Here is a 20,721-nt window from a genome sequence, read left to right as displayed (position 1 = left end):
TACATCATAAATTATTCTAATAATTTGTATACGAAAATTTACATATAGTTCTTATATAATCTATATAGTCCAATTAGAGAGAGATCGAGGACGAGTGCATAGCGGAAAGTCGGCTTCTCGTTTCGAAACGTGGTCGGCATACGGATGACGGCTTAGTTTAGGCATCATACTATGATTTACCCATCGGCACGAATAAGCACCGGCTCGCGGCATGTGCGCCTTGTCACGCAATTAACAATCCTGTACAGGGATCCCGCTCGTTTACATATGCGATCGTATAAGAGTGTAGAGGTGTGCGACGCCGAGGACGACATGGGACCGTTATGAGTCTTTTCGAGACCAGTCTTGTCCCAACAGTCGCCTGCGAACCTCGATGTAGTCCGTGAAAGTCATCAATTTCGACTATCGCCTGAAATGTATTTTTTTACAGAATGATATAAAAATACTTCAGATCAAAAGTATTTGCATCTTTTTTTGAGTTATCTCAGAATTGTTCGTAATTATTAATTCCTTATTTTACTTGAAATTTTGTCAAGGCCAATGTGATATATCTTGTATCTCAACAGTTTTAGACTTTTGAATCTTTTTCGAGTGATTCTTTATTAAATTGTGATAAGCTTATGCTAGAAAGTATAGCAGATTTGTGAATTGTGGCTTACAAAGTGCATATAAAGAGGCGGAATTTATTTTAAATTGGTAAAAGAAATATTTTGCCATGAAGGTTTTATGCAGTTTAATGATGATAATGATTCTTCGGCAGGTAAGTGATATTTATTATCGCTATGTGTCTTTAATATTTAATATTGCATTAGTGAGATAATGTTGCGCTATTTACTGTCATTAACGCATATCAAATTATAGAAAAATTGCTATTTCTATACTTTAAAAAATCAAAAACATGAAAATTATTATAATTGAAAATTATTGTATAATTTAAATAAAAATTAAAATGTTATATGAAGAATATAAATTCATATTCCTGATTAAAATTATAATTTTAATTTTGCGCAAACGATTTCGTGCTTTAAATATCAACATTAACATTTAACGTCATAGTAACAATGTTCTCGCCTAATTTACGTTTAATGTGAAATATTTCCATATAAATACGCGTTTATATCATAATCAGCTAATAGCTCGGCTAACTATGGCTCGGAGAATTACGTGTATTCATTACATGTTTTAGCGGAAATGTTAATTAAAATTCTTCATTGCTTCAGGCTATCGCCGGAATCGTTAGGAAACCGCCGGCTTTTTCAACATCAGTGTATTCGAATTCGTATCTCCCCGCTGCTATGCAGGTGAGTCATTTTACTTGATTACTAAATTTGATGAGAGATTCTGAACATTAAATTCTTTTGCATATAATTGCGATGCTTCTCATCTCACCCGTAATAATCCGGAAATACTTTACATGTTTCTTTGTTAATATTATGTTAATATCATTCAATTTGTGTTTCATTTAATAATCCTTAATAGTGACAATAATTTTTTAAATCGCACAATTTTTATCTGTGCGGTTTAAAAATTCGAATAATTCTGATAATTTTAATAAATTTTTATTTCTAATATAGCATAATAAAACAAAATATTTATTAAAATAAAAGTACACTGAAAGAAAAATGTGCTAAATTTTAATGAATAATATTTGTTATGATATAACATTTGCACCAATGCTATAATAAAAAATATTAAAGATTAATGATTTTCGTATAAATATATCTATGTTTACATTTAGTAAATATTCAATTGGCACTATTCAAATAAATATTTATTAAAATTTAGTACATTTTTTTCTCAGTGCATTGTACACTACCTATAATACAGATTTGTCCTATATACTTATGTATACATACTTACTCATTATTTATAAACATTATATACATTAAGTTTAAAAAAATATATAATATCCGTGAAGCCTGTTCATTTATATGATTTATTTTTGAATCAGGTAATTTTTCACGCAGTTGAGCAACTGAAGCTGCTCCAAGCGGAAGAAATATTGCAATTAGTGACTTCCTCGTCGATATCGACGACCCAATCGATGAAGAAACAGCAACCGCAATCGACGACACCCGAGGGAATTTCTACAATTTCAACAGCTACGACCGCAAAAGTGCATGAAGAGAGAACAGAATCCATAATATCTACTCCCATAATATCTACTTCGACTTTGGCGAATGAGCTATCGAGCCAAAGTTCATCCAAGACTTATGATAATTCAACAGAAGTAGCTCAACGTTTAGCAACTTCGACTGCGAGCGTTGTATCTGATCACAAAGAGACACCAGAAGTGAATCAAGAGACTATTGAAACGAATTACGAATTACCAGTAACGCCGGAAACGAATCACGAATCACCGGAGCCCGTACAGGAAATTCCGGAATCGAATCAGGAAGTCATTCAGAACGAAGAATCTTCAAATACTGAACGTTCTTTTGGCAAAGTATCAACGCAGATTCAAACGCAGCAACAGGCTCTTATTACGCAAGTGTTGAATTTTCAGAAAACGAAGAAACCTACCGTTGACAGTGTCGTGGACGAAATTCACAGAATTGTGAAGACAACTACATCCTTATTCAGCGACGAATCGGATGATAGCGATGAGTCAAAAAGTGTGGAAACATCAATCGAAAAGTCAGAAAAAATTGATGAAGAAGAAGAGGAAACAAGGTGATAACATTTTCATTACAAAATTATAATGTTATAACATACTAAAAATAATCGTGTTGGCTAAAATGGAGAAAATTTGACGATAGAATTTCGCAGAAGCTATATTATTAGGTGTTGGAATTAATTCGTAGCGTTTTTAATGAAAGAATGTTATTTATTTCACATGAGCATTAAAAAATACATTAATGAAAGTACTTCCCATCACTTGTAAAACGCTACGAATTAATTCCAACACCTAATATATAATACATATATTTGATATTAACTAAGCGCATTTAATGAAACTTTTCTTTATTTTTGTTTTGTTTCACCGTAGGTTTTGTTTACTCGGCGAAAGGGTGGCTCAAGTGCCGCGTCCAAGTTTGAATAATTATTTAAGGCGTTCCAAAGTACCACCTAGACCGTCTCTTCAGCAAATGGCGAATCTTTATGATGCCCTCAGCAAAGACGCGCGGAAGCAAGGATTCGCGCGTTTTGCTGGCTACACGGATGAAGTCTTAAAGATTTTATATTCATCCGCCGAGGGTGGCATTGGACCGCAGCTGAAACAGTTGCTAGAGAAGATAGTAGAGAAAAACGAGCTCACTAGAGATGATGCGAAGTTGAGAACGTCGCAAGCACTACGTGATCTCGACAATCCTGCCAGCGCGCTCAGTATGGACTTAAGACGTCTATTACCATTACGTTATACGTTCTAATTCTTTGAAGAACTTGCAACAATCTTAGAATATGTAGAAACAAAAATACGAATATTGCAATAGAAGAAATTAATTTTGTTTGTAGAAAAAAAAGTAATTATATCCTATGGATTATAGAAAGATACTAAATTTTCTAAATTTTTCAATAAATGTAAATGTGGAAATGCGTATTTAATATGCCTTATTAAAAATCGTTTTATTAATATTGCTTTTAAAATATATATTCTTATTTTATCTAAATAAAAAAAATATTAGAACATAATCTTTTTTCAGTACGTGTTTGATGATAATAATAACGATAATAATAACGATTATGATAATCTTCCTTTGTACCACTTGGAAATTATTTTCATTGCTATGTCGATAGTATCGCCTAAAAAAGAGTAAATAAAGTTTATTAGACTTATTGAAAATAAAAATTTGTTTGCTGAAATTTATGCATATAGTCTTCTCTAAATTTTTTCTAAATGTTGGTTATTTATTAATATTTTAAGTAGAATAACGACGTAGTAACATCTATTACTTGGGATTTTACTTATATTATTTTAGATATTTTACTGTACTTAAATAAATATTGTATTTCAATAATCTTATAAAACGAATGAAACATGATATAAATGATTTCGATTATGTCAACCTTAAAAAAAATTGATTCTAAACAGAGCAAGTAATTCAGATGCAGAGAGTACAAATGAAAAAAGATCTCTGCTGATTAAATAAATTATTGATGTGGTGTTCACGAAAAATTGTTATAAATAAGTAAATACCTTTTGTCTCTATTGGATAAAGCTTCGTGGAAAAAGTGAAAGATCGTTCGACTTCATGAAATATTCTATCGTTAATCTCGGTGATGTTGGGCTCGATTCTTTGGATCAATGATTTCTCAAGGGCTTTTAGGAAAAGCTCCCATCTGAGCTTAAAGTAATCCGCCACCACTCCTGACCATTGTTTGTTCGCGTAGTCTCTGATCTCACCATTTGGACCCCATAGGGTAATTTGATTTCTTGCGTTATATTCATAAGATCGCCTTTCCTCCTCATTGACGGCGATATCTTTCGCCTGGGCTAGCCAGGTGCCGAGTAAAAAATTATTTCCTGATGCCAAAATAGATTCAAGATCGTCGAAAAGTTCTAACAAAGCGTTTGCGGACGATCTGTGGAATTATTAATGGGTATAAAATTGTAAAACGTTTTAAATATATATTGCGAATTTTTATTATGTAACAATGATTATGAGCTATGTGAAATTCTTAACTTTGAAAAAGGTTCTTACTTTTATTTTACAATATTAATTATTTTAATTTTAAAAAATTGCATTATTTAATATTAGGCGGGCAAAACTGTTTAATAATGTTAATAAAATATAATATCATATGCGTAATATATTTATGAGATATGTTGATATTATATCAATATACTCACTGAAAGGCAGTGATATTCTTTTTCTTATAGCAATCCAATATTGTCATATAAATATCGTCAGCTATTAATTGGAGAGCTTGTCTGGTTATATCAACTACGTCATGTCTATAGAGAGTATTATTTCCTCTACCATATCTCGCTTTTAGAAACATGTTCCACATAGCATAGAAATCTTTTCGATCATACCAAGTCTATTTAAAGAAAATCAATACAATTTACAATATACACGTTAATTCAAAATATTAATGAGTAATTTAAATAATGTAATTAGTTCGAATAATTTTCTCTACGTTTCCTAATTTTTACCAATTTCCATTTTCTTTTTAATTATATCTCTCTCATTAAAATGAATATTAAATTTTCGCATTTATGTCCTCTGCAGATATTAGGCGAAATGCAATTATAAATTTCTTCCAATCATAAACCAGTTATAATTATTAATGAGCCTACCCATAGTGAAATATTTAAACTTGGTCGTCTGGTAATAACATAATGTCCTCTAATTTTTTGCGTGCCGATAAAATTATAAACTGTTCTACCGAGATGTTGCCAAGCAGCTACTGCATATTCGTTCCATGCACCGTATCTTCGGGTAGCATAACTTTCGAACCTGCCGATCAATAATCCTTTTATCAATTTAATCGAACTTAAAGAGCTTTTGCATCGCGAATTATGTAGAAGCTCTGTCGATAGATTATCGTGACGCGATAAGACATTAAAACGATACTTCTTTAACGAAAAACCGATCGTTGCATACAGTGTATTGGAATTATACGAAATGTACGTTCTCACCAATTATCAAGGTTAACAGGCACGTGACGATACGCCATTTCGTTCATTAATTCGTAAATTACATAGTTTTGGTTGATACCTTCAGGTGTCAGACCGGTTCCCACCATAGTACTGTCATTCATGTTTCTACCCTCGAATGTGCGCTGAGAAAAAAATAAAATTTTGAAATTCCTTTTATATTTTGGCATGTTAATGACATAGCGAAATACACATTCTTTTAATAAAAACTGAGAGAAAGAGTGATGTAAAAAAATTAGAATTTTCATATACCTGATTAATAATTTGCGCGGAACCAAACATTCCCAAGGTGCCACCGAAGTTATGCAGCATGCACCAAATAAATGGTTGACCGTAATAGGATTTCAATCGATCGTATTGTGGGAATTGTTCCGACTGTAGATCTAATACCAACATTCGTCCCTGCATTTAGTACAGCGGCTTAGAGTCACTTTTATGAAAAATGACGTATACAAAAATATTGATAATAAAAGTTATTTTTTTAATTCGGAAAGAGAAATATTTATCCGTTAGATTAATATTTTATTGAAATGATTTTCGATAGTTTTCTGTTCTCTTATACAGTAGATTTGTCGTACTAGACGAATAGGCGAAATACATTAGATAATTAAATACATTTATAATTCAATAAGAATAATAATAGATTTAATAATAATAAATTATATAATTATATATATTAAAATTATCTAATAATGTAATTATTGTTAGGAATGATTCATTTATGCATTAGTTGTGTATTTGGCAATTGAGGTACGATTGATATTTAATATTGCGAACTTACTATGGGTACTGAGGTCAAGAAAGCTCTCACTCTGGATTTCGTCCAAAACATGATGTCGTGCACGAATAACCAAGCTTGCATTAACCTAGAAAAGTCGCAAGATGTATCTAACGTAAAAACATGACTATATATAGAGTGTATTTTAAATGCCTATTAATCATATATTCCTGATAAAAAACTAAGTCGAAAAGTCCTCTAATATTTTGTAATTTTTACAATATTTTTTTTAGTTATCCAATAAACAAAATGTTTAAAATCGACGCATAAGACAATTTTAAGATATCTTTAAGAGTTCTTTAAGAAACATCTTCAAAATATTTTACAAAGAACACTGAAAGATATCTTAAAATTGTCTTATGTATCGATTTTATCTGTTTATTTGGCAATCTTTAGAAATTAATATTTCGTTAACTATTGTGAAAATTGCAAAAACAGGACATTTCGACTCAGTTTTTTTTATCAGAAATAGCATTATATGATCAGTAGGTGTTATTTAAGATACACCCTGTATACAAAGTAACCCCGAGCCAGACTTTGAGATTTTATAAGAAATTTACTTCTAAACAAAAAGTTTCCTATAAACATGGGTCGAAAAATGCTTCCTTAAAACATTATCACTGAGAGATTTCTAAAATTATTATTTTATATATTTTTATAAAGAAATATATGCGTTTTTTAAACAAAAAATATCGAAACGAAATTGTATTGAATTAAATTATCTTTTAAATGAGACCAAAATGATTGCGGTGCATTTCATAGAGGTTTCGAGGTAATTAATTTCAAATGTACAAAAAAATGTTTTTTGGTAATTAACGGTAAAGTTTTTTTTAAAAAATTCTGATTTTTTCAAGAAATTAATTTTTTTTACCTTCTACTCTTCTTTTTATCAGAGTAAAATGCCTTTCGAATGCCTTATTCCATTAAGAATACTAATTGTAAAATACTTTTAAAAAGTGTATTTAAAATGCAAAATGGTTTTTTTCTGCCCTAGCGAAAAAAAAATTTTACAAAAAATACAGAAAAACTATATAAATTGAAACAAAATCTTAAAAATCCTTAATTATTCATAGTGAGATATACAATGAATTTGTTTGTCTCAGAAATCTATAGTTTTTCGTAGATATTTATAATGAAACGTAGAGTGACGTTGTTTGAAGGCGAAGGATTTCTTGGTTTTTTAAACAAACAACACTACTCTACGTCTCACTACAATATCTACGAAAAAATAAGAATTTATAAGATCTTGTTTCAATCTGTATAGGTTTTTGTTTAAAAACTTTCTGTTAGTGTGGTATACATTTTTTAAAAGTATTTTACGTTTGAAATCCGTTTTCAACGGAATTTGAAACTCTGACTATAGTATTGTAAATAAAGTATTTCTGACCAGAATATTTTAAATTTTTTAATATTATGATTTGGACGTTTACTTATAATAAAGAATAAATCAAATTAATATGAGAAGCGCCGGTTACGGCGCTAATCAAGATTAGAATAATATACATTTTTAGAAATCTATATAGTATTTTACATAAAGCTAGAATATTTATTTTTTTTATTAAGATTCGATATTTATGGATTATCTGAAATTAATTTTCTCTTTGCAGTTTAATTTGCAGTTTATTTAAATATTTATAAAAAATTTTGATCAATTACATGGGACTTGGTTTTTCTTATATGTCAACGTTCTAGAGAAATTTTGTAAAAATGTAGTAAAACCATTTATCTATTTTATAAATGATTAAACAAAATATGATTCCATTTTAAATGTAAAATGAAAATGATTTTCCAAAAACCATTTAAAATGGAAAATGCAAAATACATATTTAAAATGGAATTATTTTAAATATTACTCAGCTCTTTTTCATGAATATGAAGGGTAAGCATAAATATGAAGAATATCTTTATAAGACTTATGTCGATATCCGAAAAAATACTTTTTTTTGTACATTTGAATTGACTAGCTTATTAAAATCTATCGAATGTACTACAAATCATTTTGGTCTCATTTGAAAAATAATTTAATTCTCTACAACTCTTTTCGGTACTTTTTGTTAAAAAACGCGTATTTTACGATATTTTAAAAAATGTGTAAAATAATCGCAATTTCAAAGATTTTGGACGATAATTTTTTATGGAAGCATTTTTTGACCCATGTTTATAGGAAACTTTTTATTCAGAATTAAATTGCCTAAAATCTTGCAGTCTGGCTGAATGTTTGGGGCTACCCTGTATATATGTCTATGTGTGTGTGTATAAAATTAATATTTCTGAATACGAAGAATTTAAGTGTTAAATTGTAGAGTGAAACGAAGTCTGCCCTTTTAAATTTATCGACTTACCATATTGCTTTCGAATCGACCGCATTCATGGCCGAGAAAATTGAATGCCCGACGTTTCTCAAGTAGATAAGCTCAGTATTACCGGGTTCATTTTCGTTAAAAGTATCGCAATTATAAATATGATCGGTACCAAACTCATCGATGTACTGCAACAATGAAATATTCATAATCGTTTATTTCTATTGAAATTATTTTAACTCACCATTTGAAGAAATTTTTCCCCAATAGTGCGAAATAATGGATCCGTCGGTTCTAACAAATAAGGGCTGGAAATAATAATTATATTACACAAATTGGAACTTTTTATATATATATATATATATATATATATATATATATATTATTTGAATTAATTTTGAAATTAAAAATAATCAATTTCTGAAATGTATTTTTATTTGATAAATGATAGATGCAAAAGAGATAGAATATTCTGTATCTATTTTCTTAATACTTTTCAGTTACAGTTGTAAATATTTTACTCTATAAAGAATTATTGTAAACAATAACCAGAAGAAAGAAAAATTGTGTGAGATATAAATAGATTATTTTAATCATACCAGCAATATTTGTCTTCGAATTTATTCCACGGATTGATCTTCGTCATATTAGCATTCGGAAAAAGTCTGGCAAAAGCTCGCGGCACATGACCGGCGAATGCCGGTAGTACCGGGACGATTCCCAGATCTCTCATTCTCTGAAGAATCTGATGTTGTAGACGTATGGTGTAATTATGCCAATTTGATGATAATGGTCCACCAAAGCCACGAATATTGCCCATCCTCGCCCTATATTATTGCAATAAATATATTCTATTGTAACCTACACAAAGAAATTTGAAGAATATAAACACTCGACCAAGGTAAGAAAGCAGGTCCACCCAAGTGTTCGTCGATTTCCTCTTTTGTCAGATTCAATTCCTGATATAGTCTTTGCCAGATTGCCTCTTGCGCGCTAAAAGCAAGGGCAAGATTAATCCCATTAAGGGCCATCCAATCGATGTTTTTTTCCCATTGGTGCCATTGCCACCAGGCTGAACTGTAACCCACTGTGCACACGTTCTGATAATATCTGAATCTGTAAAGTTAGGGAATAACATAAATATATGTCATCAAATAATATATCGGATTATCACAATCACATGTCGCGCGCCCTCTCACCTGTCGTTCGATATAATTTTAACTCGGACTTCCGGCAGGGTGTTTGGTAATTCAATATGTGTACCGTCCCATGATATATGAACATTGCAATAGTTCTTTAAGTAATAATGTAAACCCCATGTAATTGCCACTCCAGAAGTGCCGCGAATTTCGATTTGGTCTAGAAGATTTTTTGTTATCTATAAGAAATTATTCGATATTTATCATATTACTCTTTTGAAAATAAGAACTCACGAACAAATATGTAGTTGCTATATTCGAGAGTAAATATCATACCTTAAAAGTATCTTTGCCAATAGGCCCCAAATCGGTATCCAGTATCATAATAAACAACTTAGATATTTCTTTACCCAATAATCTTTCCGCGACATTTTTAGCTGCTTTTGCCTGAATTTCTGGTGATGTGCGCGATTTTATATAACCCAAAGTATCCTGAAACGCTACTCACGTTTTTAGATATCTGAGTAAAACAATTTTATATATGATCGTACATATAAATATATGTATATTATTATACATGTATAATTCATGATTGTCTAATTATATATTATATCTATCCGAATACGTTTTTTTTTAGAACGAATCTTCAGTAATTACACAATCTTCCACTATAAGCAACAAGTCCAAAAAAATTTATCCTATGATTCTCTTTATATCCAATAGTAAATTGTAACCGATTGTGTATGCTATTAAAAATCTGATGGATGGATGAAATCTGACCGGTGAGAGCCGCTATAATTATGTTATCCATGTATCGGAAGTAAAACGACAAATTAACATATTGAGCATATTCAAAGCTTTTTCCTCAAGATTCTGTAGAACAATGTCGGCTACAATGGGAGAGAGAGGAGAACCCATTGGTGTACCAAACGTCTGTTTATAGATCACATTGTTAAATTTAAAATATATTGAAAATAAAACAAATTCAATTGCATATATAAATTCTGTCTTAGGAATCGAATTTTGTTCCATGTATTCCCATCTTCTATTAATACTTTCAATGACCAGATCTTGAGGAATATTAGTAAATAATGATGTAACATTCAAAGAAATTAATCTGAATCATTGAATTTTTTACCTGACAGTTGTTTGTACAGATCGAAACTATTAGGGATTCTTCGAGGATTTTCGGGCAAGTTATTAGCAATGATTTTGTGTAGAAAAACAGATAAAGGATATAAGGCTGTGTTAATGGAAGAAACAATAATTCTCATTGGATAATTAGCCTTATGAATCTTCGTAAGGCTATATGCTAATGAAAGATACGAGTCGGATGATTGGAGTCGACTAACTTTGTTTTATTGGAAATGAGATCATTGTCTAACCATTTCTTTAACATTAAATTAAGATTCTTTTCAATTTTTTTACTCAGATCCTTCTCCACTATATTATATATATATTATATAGGTGTTATTATTCCTCAATAACTCTTCCATTTTCTTAATATACACGTCTTTATCTAACGCCACGATGATATCCCTTATTCGCTCGAGTGAAAATTAATTAATTAGGATTCTTTTTACAAAACGAAGTTTTACAAAAAGTAATTGTTTTGCATAAATTAAAAAGTTCTATTTATTATCATTATAATAATTGTTTAACAAGAAATTCTCAAGGGAACGAACTCAGAAGCCCGACTCTTACTTTTACAACCATCATTGAAATCGCGATTATTATTTTCCAGGTCTTTAATGAATTCATGTACTGCGAATTTTTTGTCTATCGTCGAAGAGGCAAATTGAAATTATTACCTAATTGTAATAAATTAGAGACTGAAGGAAGAATGTCAATACTAGACATATTAACAAATCACTTATTATTTATGTTTTCAACGGGTTGTTTTTTATATCAACGAATTTAAACAGATCTACGAAAATATTGATTAGGTCTTTATTCAATTCTTTAGAGGATTCTTCATTTTTAATTAATTCACTGTTGGGACCATATTTTCAGATACACTCAGAGTTAACTGTTTCATTGATGTCGTCTAAATCTGATTATTTTTTAACCAGACAGAACAAAGCAATCGGTGATTGCTTTGATTGGTTGAAAAATAATCGCCGATCACTAATCACAATCACGCAATTGTTAGTGTGATTACGGCTTTATTATATTGCAAAAAGGACATGTAAACATGCAATGTTATAACTTCGGTGTAAATCGGGTCGCGTAAATATAGATCTAAGAAACCAATTTGTTGATTTATTTACTTTCTTTCATTTTTTTAGCCTAGTTGAAATAAAGATAAGTCTGAATGTATGAACGCGACTCACTTAAATAGCTGTTATTATAACATCAATGTTAAGTGTAATCTGTGTAAAAATGCACTGACAAGGTGTCTCAAACTTTTTGACACATCGATTGTGAGCAGACTGGACTAAACTGAGTCGAAAAGTCTTGTTGTATCATTTTGTAATTTTCGCAATAGGTAATAAGATATTAATTTCTAAAAATTGCTGAATAAGCGGGTAAAATCAATATATAAGACAATCGTAAGATATCTTTCAAAGTTTTCAAAAATGTTTTAAAGAACTCTTAAAGATATCTTAAGAGAATATTCTGGCGTCTCGACTGAAAATTCTGCCGATTTTTAGAGATTTTTTAATAATAAAATAGAGACACACGCACGTACGCACGCATTGATTTGAAACTTTTTGTATTATATTTTATATTTTATTAATCTTAAAAGGTGCATCAAATTTTTTTTGTGCTTTTTTATGGTTTTAATGTATAATAATTTCAGATTTCTACGGCATCTCTAAAAAATGATGGTTCGTTATTGGACACGATTTCAAAGAAATTGTACTTGACTAATTGATCTAAAATTTTAATACATCAGAGTAGCTTTTGTAATTTCGGGCTTCTTAATTAATTAATATTTATCTATTTTTTTTTACAACAATTAGATAAAAAAGGTTTATTTTCAAGATCCTTAAAACTTTCAAAATATGACATTTAAAAAATTTTCATCTGCGGTTCTTCATGCTCCATGCAAAAGGTAAAGAACTTTGATTCATTTTAGTCCGCTTTATCTGCCCACAAGCAATGTGTTAAAAATTTTGGAACACTCTGTACTGTGAAAAATGATATTGTTATAGGAACAAATCAAGATTAGCAAATGTAATGATTTGGTGTGAAAACGATCAGTTATTATTACAAATTATTTCTCATTCGTCAATGTAACAAATAATCAAAATAATCAATAAATAAAGTCAGGTCATTAAAATAGGTTAGATTTTATAGTTTGCTTCTTTACTAATAATTGCTATAGCAGATTGGCAGCAATCATAACAAATCAATTTGTTGTCATATTTATAAATCATTTGTTAAAGGTACTGATGGCTTGTTAAATTAACAAAATCCTTTCTTTCAATGTGTATAATCATATATGGTTATATGGTTACATATAATCATATATGTAATCATATAATCATACATGATTATAACTACATATAAAAATTTTTACTCCGATAATGAATTTTAAGTTATTTTATGGACAAAATTTAAATTAATTATTATAAATGATGGGCAAAATGTGATGCACAATGATCAAATTTATTCAGTGACTTAATTATTAAACATTTTATAGAGTTTTGTATTTATATTTTGTATTTCAAAAAAACGTATACTCTGAAAAAAAATGTATTGGGTCATCTAAAAAGTATCCGCGATTTTTTGTCACTAGATGTGTTGACCATCAACACCATCTAGTGACAAAAAACCGCGGATACTTTTTAGATGACCCAATAATATGTTCTACTTACTGTCCGGTTTGCTACATGAACTGGACGACACGAATAATCCAAATATTATTATAAATAGTTGCAACCACGATGTTGTGATGTCCAACTTGATAAACTTCAACATGTTGGCTGACTGATCAAACAGAGGACACAGAAAGAGTTATGATACAAGAAGACTTGGAAAGAGTGAGTGTGCGTGTACGTTATCACTCCTACTCTGACTTTCTTATCTGATAAGGCTTTTGACTACCATGATGAAAATACAAAAGATGTACTCTAGCACAGCAATTCTTAACAGCCAATAAAAAAGTTGTTCCCAATGCCATCCATATTGTAGCGGTTAATTCGAATGTTCTATTAACAACCATAAAATCATACTATGCCTAAATTAAATTAAATATTTTGTCAAATAGAAGAACTATTAATTTATAAATATTAATTTGTAAAAATAATAATTATTTTTACTTATTGTCAGTATAGTTACTATTATGTCGTAGAAATAGCTATAATAAGTTAATAATACTTTCCTTTAAAAAGTATATATAAGGGTAAATAAATACGTTTTATTAAAAATATACACGTTAAAAAATATATGTAAGGATAGTTTATTATTAATATTATATATAATTGAAAAGAATTGAGCCATCTACAATACATAAAGAACTATTTAATAAATCCACATAAAAATTTAATAAAGTAAGCTATTAGGAAAGTTTCTTGCATCCTATGTATGTGTGAAATTTTCAAGAATATCGTATAAAAAATATACAATTAGGACTCTTCAAATTTAAAAAAAGAACTAAAGGAAAATATAATAAGATTGAGTCATACGCGGTAATTGGAGCGCAAATTAATAGTTTATTATGTTCTTCTTAAATTATTCTTAAATCAACGTCAAACATTTCGGCTTTATCTCTTTTGAAGCTTGAGAAAGAACTACGCTTATTATTATATTAAATTTTGCTCACTGAAGAAGACTTGGAATGAAGCAGAAACGTTTGACATTAAAGGAAATAATTTAAAAAATACACAATAAATAATTAATTTGCGCTCTATTTACTGTGCTTAATTCTCATTTGCCTGTTATATTTTCTTTTAATACCGTATAAATAATCGAAAAATTCAAGTTGATAACAGTTTTTAGAGCATAGGATATTGAAAGTAGATCAAAATGCATCATATTTAAAAAAAAAATTTTTATGTGCAAATAATTTGTTTACAGTTTTTCATATTTTTATTCTATACTTTTACACATTCTATATTTCATATATACTGCTTTTTATTTCTTTAGATGAAAGTCTTTCTAATCGATATTGATATAGATTGTAATAATAATTATTTTTACAAATAAATTATTGTAATGTATCAAATAAAAGTATTCAAATTATTTGTTATTATAAGCAGAGATATTGTACTAAATTAGATATATAGATAGATATTGAAAAATTATTTTATTTTAATTTTTTGCATAAAATTATTTCTAAAACTAAGTTTAAAAAACAGAAAATAAAATTACAAAATTATAAAATTTTATTACAGATATCTTCATCGCCAAAGAAATTAATTTGGAAAATTAAAAAGTATATTTGTATATTTTTATTTTAAAAAATGTAACTAATTTTTAGATCTCAAGCACCGTTTTAGAATAAAATTATCCGATTATGAAATATTTCTTTTTGCGATTTCATTTTACATATTTTTAAAAATTTAAATTATTGATAAATAATTGCTTGTTAAAATTAATGTAAGATTGATAATAATAATAATTGTTAAAATAAGATTATGTTTAATCGCATATACTTTTATTCTTGTTTACATCGAATTATTACTGCATTAAATAAATTTTTAATTTGATTTGTGTAAGCAAGTACAAAGTTATAAAAAAAATTAATCTAACATCGAATTAATATTAAACAAGTACTAAAAAGATATTAACAAGCACAATCGAAGGACTCATTAAAGGCTATTAGAATTATAATAAACGTATACATCATCGTCTTTTTCAATGTCTCCAGATACGATCGGTGCGCAATAAACTCCTGAATTTGCTGTGTTATCCTCATTGGAAAATAGATGGTACTTTAAGGTCCTAGATGAATAAGGTATCGCAATGTGATATCTGAAATTAAAAGAATAGAAGTTATATATTTAAAAAATTGTGTACAAAGAAATAATAGTACTAATGGGAAGAAATTAAAATTATTATATTAAATTAAAATTAAAAAAATTTATATCTTGTATATTTATATCTTGTATCTTTTTGAAATCAAAAAGATTAAATTCAGTCATTAGAGATTGGAAAACTTTTAAGTTAATAAAAATGTTATAAGATCAATAAAATTTATTTTAACCGTCATAAGAATTTGAAATTTATTAGAATTATTTTAGATCTGTATTAAATGATTTAATAATAAAAAATCAGGAGCAATATATATATTAGGTATTGGAATTAATTCGTAGCGTTTTACAAGTGATGGGAAGTACTTTCATTAATGTATTTTTTAATGCTCATGTGAAATAAATAACATTCTTTCATTAAAAAACGCTACGAATTAATTCCAACACCTAATATATTTTTATTATCAAATCATACATATATGTGTGTATATGTAATTACTTTGGAACTGGTTTCATTATCTTAATGATTGTATTTCTTATTTTTACCCATTCCCAATCTTCTTCACTAAAAGGCACGGTTGAATTTGGTGTCGAAACAACAATATTTGGACGAATCACATAACTGTTATATGTATTTTTTGCCTCTTGAAGTAGTTTATATAACGTAACTTGTGTCATTAATACGCAACGCGTTAGATCCGCGAAAGGTTCCTAATGAGAAGAAATTACTTTAATATTCATAACATTATTTTGAATAATAAATTTAACTTATATTTCTAGTATATGCTAAACTTCTAGCACTATATGACATTAAAAATTATTTTACCAATAGTTATTATATTAAAATCATTAATTTTCGAAATTATGTATATTTATATGTAAATTGTAAATTATATATATTTATATTTTATAATATTCTTGAGACTTCCGCGAGTGCTTTCTTACAGATTATGCGTTTCGCAGGTTTCCTCCGTGTCAAGATCCATTCTTGGAATGCCAATGTTTCGTGAACCTTGCAGTCCACTTCATCAGGGCGAGGAACAGCCTGAAACAGTATCTGTAAGGTTCACGAAACATTGGCATTCCAAGAATGGATCACGGAGGAAACCCGCATAATCTTTATATATTTATATTTTGTTTAATTCATGATTGCAAGGCTAAGCATACTATTGTGATTTGATATGATTAAATATAATTTACTTATAATTAGATGAGTTGCTAAGAATAAAAATTTGATAAATGATGTTTATTATAAAAGTAATGACATTTGTCGATAATTACAAATATATTAATTAATTTGTTTAAAAAAAATGTGTATGTCTTTTGTTTGCTTTTTAGTGCTAGTGCTTCATATAACGAACTTACTTTTAGGCATGATAGTAAAGATTAAAACGTTTAGTAATTTTGTTCTGTTAACAAATAATGTAAATAAATATTGTAATTGAAACATATTAATTACCGGCCTTTCATCTGATCTAATTGAGTATATATTGCAATAATCTACCCAATTTTTTCTTATAATATTTGGTTCCTCGATTAAAGGATCACAGCTTCTTTCTAATAAACGTATAGGTGCGTCAAATTTCAAACTTCTGTATATATTAATTTATTGATATTTATTTTCTTTATATAATAATATAAATGCGAAATATTAAAAGTTATTAAATATATACTTGGTTATCCATTTGGCAGCTTCATCGCCATGATCAATAAGTTTTAGTGGGTTTTTGGTATGCCATGATGAGTGATAACAAATTTTGCTATTTTCTTTTATGCTTTGCTCTGTGATACATAAAACGTCTAAATTGTTCAGTAATGTACTGTTAAATATCTTAGTTCCATCTTGTGTCATGTCAACAGATATTGAAGCCAACAGACCAGTATGCGACCAGTGTAGAATTTTTTCAGTTTGCTGATTATATAATAAATACATCCTGAAATGTATAGTGAAAGTTTAATATTACGACAAATTATGTAATATAAACTTTATTTATCAGAATTTATAAAATTACTTGAATACGCGTTATTGATTATTAAATATTGTATATAAGCCATTTGAAGTTGCTATACTTCTTTTTTGTACATTAACTGTACATGCAATTACCTATCATCGATTTTAATATATTGGATAAAAACTGTTGATATATTTTCTAAATAAATATAATAGATTAATATTATCTTATTAATATTATCTTATTTTAGTCAAATTTTATAAAAAGAATATGCCACATTTAAGTTTAACAATGATCCGAAATTTTTAAAAATAATTAAGTTAGGTTTTAATTGAGAGAGCGGAATATATAATATATAAAATGGTCTAATTACAAAATCTTGATTTTAATAAAAATTAAAATAAGTTGCTACTTTTATATTATACACAAGTGGGTGCAGTATCAAATGAATTTATGTAATGTCTTTAAGAAATTACATGTTACAAAACTTTTCTATTACGATCAATATTATATATAAAAAAGCTAATCTCCGGCAAAAGGACCTAAGTAGAATTATACTTTTATTTCGTTTATCCTCTCAATTCCAATTACGATTATATTAATAAGGTCAAATTTTTAATAATAAATTTTTAATTATAAATTTTTAATTATAAATTTATAAACTTTAAATCGATCATGAAATATAAATAATATAAGCCTTCTTTTTGGCTGAATTTTTGGCACCAGTTCATCTTTCTTTTTCTTCTTTCCTCCTAAAGAGAAAAGGAAGAAAAATGAACTGGTGCAAAAGTTAAAAAGAACAGGCCTATTATATTGAATGATGAACTACACCTTTAGCAATATTTTAATTACATAGAATTATCAAAGAAACAAATATTTGAATTTATACTAACCCGTCCCAAAATACTTGACTTCTTGAGTATCGAGCTATCATTCCATTGTGATTACATCTAACAGAGTTATGTTGCATTTTGTCTGCTCCTTTTATTGGATATATGAACATACACTGAACATTACCGACTCTAACCCAATTTGGATTATGAAGTTGGGGATGATTCTTAATGTGCTTATCAACCTGTTCAGAAAAATTATTAGATTTCTTTCTCTTTCTCTCTCTCTCTCTCTCTCTCTCTCTCTCTCTCTCTCTCTCTCTCTCATTCATATTGTGTGTGTGTGTGTGTGTGTGTGTGTGTGTGTATATATATATATATAAAATTATTACTTAAAAAATATGTTGTATTTGTATTCTCTAATATGAACACAATTTAAATAGAAGTATAATCGTAATCAGATCTTATATATACCTCATACATTGTTCTTAACGTTATTAAAATCTTGAGAAGAAGTAATAGATTTGTTCAATGCAGACAATATTAGCCGTTCTTTCACTTTTAATTCTATGATTTATAATGTGTAATTACTGTATGTAATTTTACAAACGTATAATATTAACAAATTATGAGATTGTCCATGTAATATTTTTTCACTTTTTCTCCGCAAAAATCTTATTACACGATGATAATCTCTTCTTCTTGATCAGTCAATTTCAATGTAAAGTGTCAATTTTTGTATTGGTTGCTTGTTCTTATTATCTCTATTTCCTCTGTTATATTTTGTGTTTTCCTGGAACTTACTGTTTATATTTTATGAAAAGGTTATACAATGATAGCGCGCGATTTGACTTCTTTGATTGTGATAGTTACAGATACATATGTATATTTATATAAATTATAATTACTTGATAATTACATATAATTGGTCTAAATATCAATATTTAATCTTTGAATGCATTTATAGGCTTTTATATTAGAGTTTAATCGCCTAATAAAACTTTCGTAATAGCGTAAATGCTATTAAGTTATATCGGTGCAATTATATTCTATTTGTACTATCCGCAGAGTAGAGGTGTATAATATACTGTGTAATATATTTTTTAGCTAATATTTTATAGGTAATTTATAGATGAAATTTAAAAAATTATTAGATATACGCACTGTTTAATCATTTGGCAACTTCTTTGCCGCAATCAATATACCTTATTACTATGTTGTTCTTAGCTCTCTTACAATTTTGTGTTCCTTGTTTCTTTATCTAGATTAATAGTTACTTTAGTCCCTCCCAGGCTGAATTGTACTCACTTAATATATTCACACTCACCAGTTGTATGGCTGTTTTAATGTGTGTATTTTGGAATTGTTTAGTCTCTTGGTTGTATATGTAGAACATTGTAACAATATGTAATAAAAATTTAACAATATTTTCGGTGGATTGTTTATTATACAAATTTCTTTTATCGTATTTGATACATAACCATTTGATTATTTTAATATAAATACATTTTTTGTTACAGTTTTAAATTATTAGGTGTTGGAATTAATTCGTAGCGTTTTTAATGAAAGAATGTTATTTATTTCACATGAGCATTAAAAAATACATTAATGAAAGTACTTCCCATCACTTGTAAAACGCTACGAATTAATTCCAACACCTAATATTATTTTTTTTTATATCCTTAGTCGACTTATAAAAATCTGTGATAACTATAAACAGTGAAAGTTTACAGGTAGCTTAAATTAAATTATATATTCAACTTTGCACTGATTTTAAATATCCAAAAGATATATCGAGTATATCGATATTTTTATACCTCGTATAATACAATCCTATTTAATTCATTCAAGAATAAATTTTAGTTTTTATAATTTTTTCTGAAGGATCCTTTTTGTTCCGTAATTGCCTCGTATAGCGTAAATTTTAATTTGGGACATTTTATTCTATCTCTTGAAGCCAGTTGGTGCGTAACTCTTCGACTTTACCGATTTTTACCTAGTTAGGATTAAGTAATTCAAGTATTTATTAATTATTTTATAATTATAATTATTTTATAATTATTATTCTTCTAATTCTTTATTTTCTCTTTTAATGTCTCATAAACTGTAGAATACTTTATTCGTCGCATGAGAAATATTACAACTACGCCGCCAATGTGATTATTGAAGACCAATTCTAAAATTATAATTTATGAAATT

General features: G+C 28.2%; 4 protein-coding genes across 5 annotated transcripts in view; 2 read left to right on the top strand and 2 right to left on the bottom strand.

Moving 5' to 3' along the window:
- LOC105152397 (uncharacterized) overlaps nt 1-20,721 on the top strand; it is a 160,686-nt gene that overhangs the window by 111,774 nt on the left and 28,191 nt on the right. The window lies entirely within an intron of this gene.
- On the top strand, nt 298-3,989 carry ImpE3 (Ecdysone-inducible gene E3). Its single transcript, XM_011066669.2, has 4 exons — nt 298-760; nt 1,221-1,301; nt 1,952-2,673; nt 2,990-3,989. Exons 1-4 carry the CDS (start codon nt 716-718, stop codon nt 3,369-3,371), a joined length of 1,230 nt encoding a protein of 409 aa, XP_011064971.1. The 5' UTR covers nt 298-715; the 3' UTR covers nt 3,372-3,989.
- Nucleotides 3,542-13,824, bottom strand: Naglu (N-acetyl-alpha-glucosaminidase). 2 transcript variants are annotated; one of them, XM_011066670.2, is made up of 14 exons: nt 13,644-13,824; nt 10,156-10,319; nt 9,880-10,058; nt 9,578-9,796; nt 9,280-9,507; nt 8,925-8,988; nt 8,723-8,868; nt 6,384-6,468; nt 5,855-6,004; nt 5,585-5,727; nt 5,243-5,402; nt 4,793-4,983; nt 4,139-4,524; nt 3,542-3,744 (listed from the first exon to the last, which is right to left on the bottom strand). In XM_011066670.2, the coding sequence occupies exons 1-14, from the start codon at nt 13,744-13,746 to the stop codon at nt 3,683-3,685; spliced, it is 2,280 nt and encodes a 759-aa protein (XP_011064972.1). In that variant the 5' UTR covers nt 13,747-13,824; the 3' UTR covers nt 3,542-3,682. The 2 variants fall into 2 exon arrangements, with proteins under 2 accessions (XP_011064972.1, XP_011064974.1); XM_011066672.2 differs by having other exon boundaries at nt 10,156-10,311; nt 13,644-13,762.
- Nucleotides 15,592-19,268, bottom strand: LOC147909953 (uncharacterized). The gene is made up of 6 exons (XM_087405970.1): nt 18,997-19,268; nt 18,586-18,767; nt 17,414-17,674; nt 17,200-17,332; nt 16,287-16,451; nt 15,592-15,741 (listed from the first exon to the last, which is right to left on the bottom strand). The coding sequence occupies exons 1-6, from the start codon at nt 19,003-19,005 to the stop codon at nt 15,712-15,714; spliced, it is 780 nt and encodes a 259-aa protein (XP_087262096.1). The 5' UTR covers nt 19,006-19,268; the 3' UTR covers nt 15,592-15,711.

The sequence above is a fragment of the Acromyrmex echinatior genome, chromosome 4 (assembly GCF_024713525.1).
Source record: "Acromyrmex echinatior isolate Ae372 chromosome 4, ASM2471352v2, whole genome shotgun sequence".
NCBI lineage: Eukaryota > Metazoa > Arthropoda > Insecta > Hymenoptera > Formicidae > Acromyrmex > Acromyrmex echinatior.
This window is presented reverse-complemented; position numbering and strand designations above follow the sequence as displayed.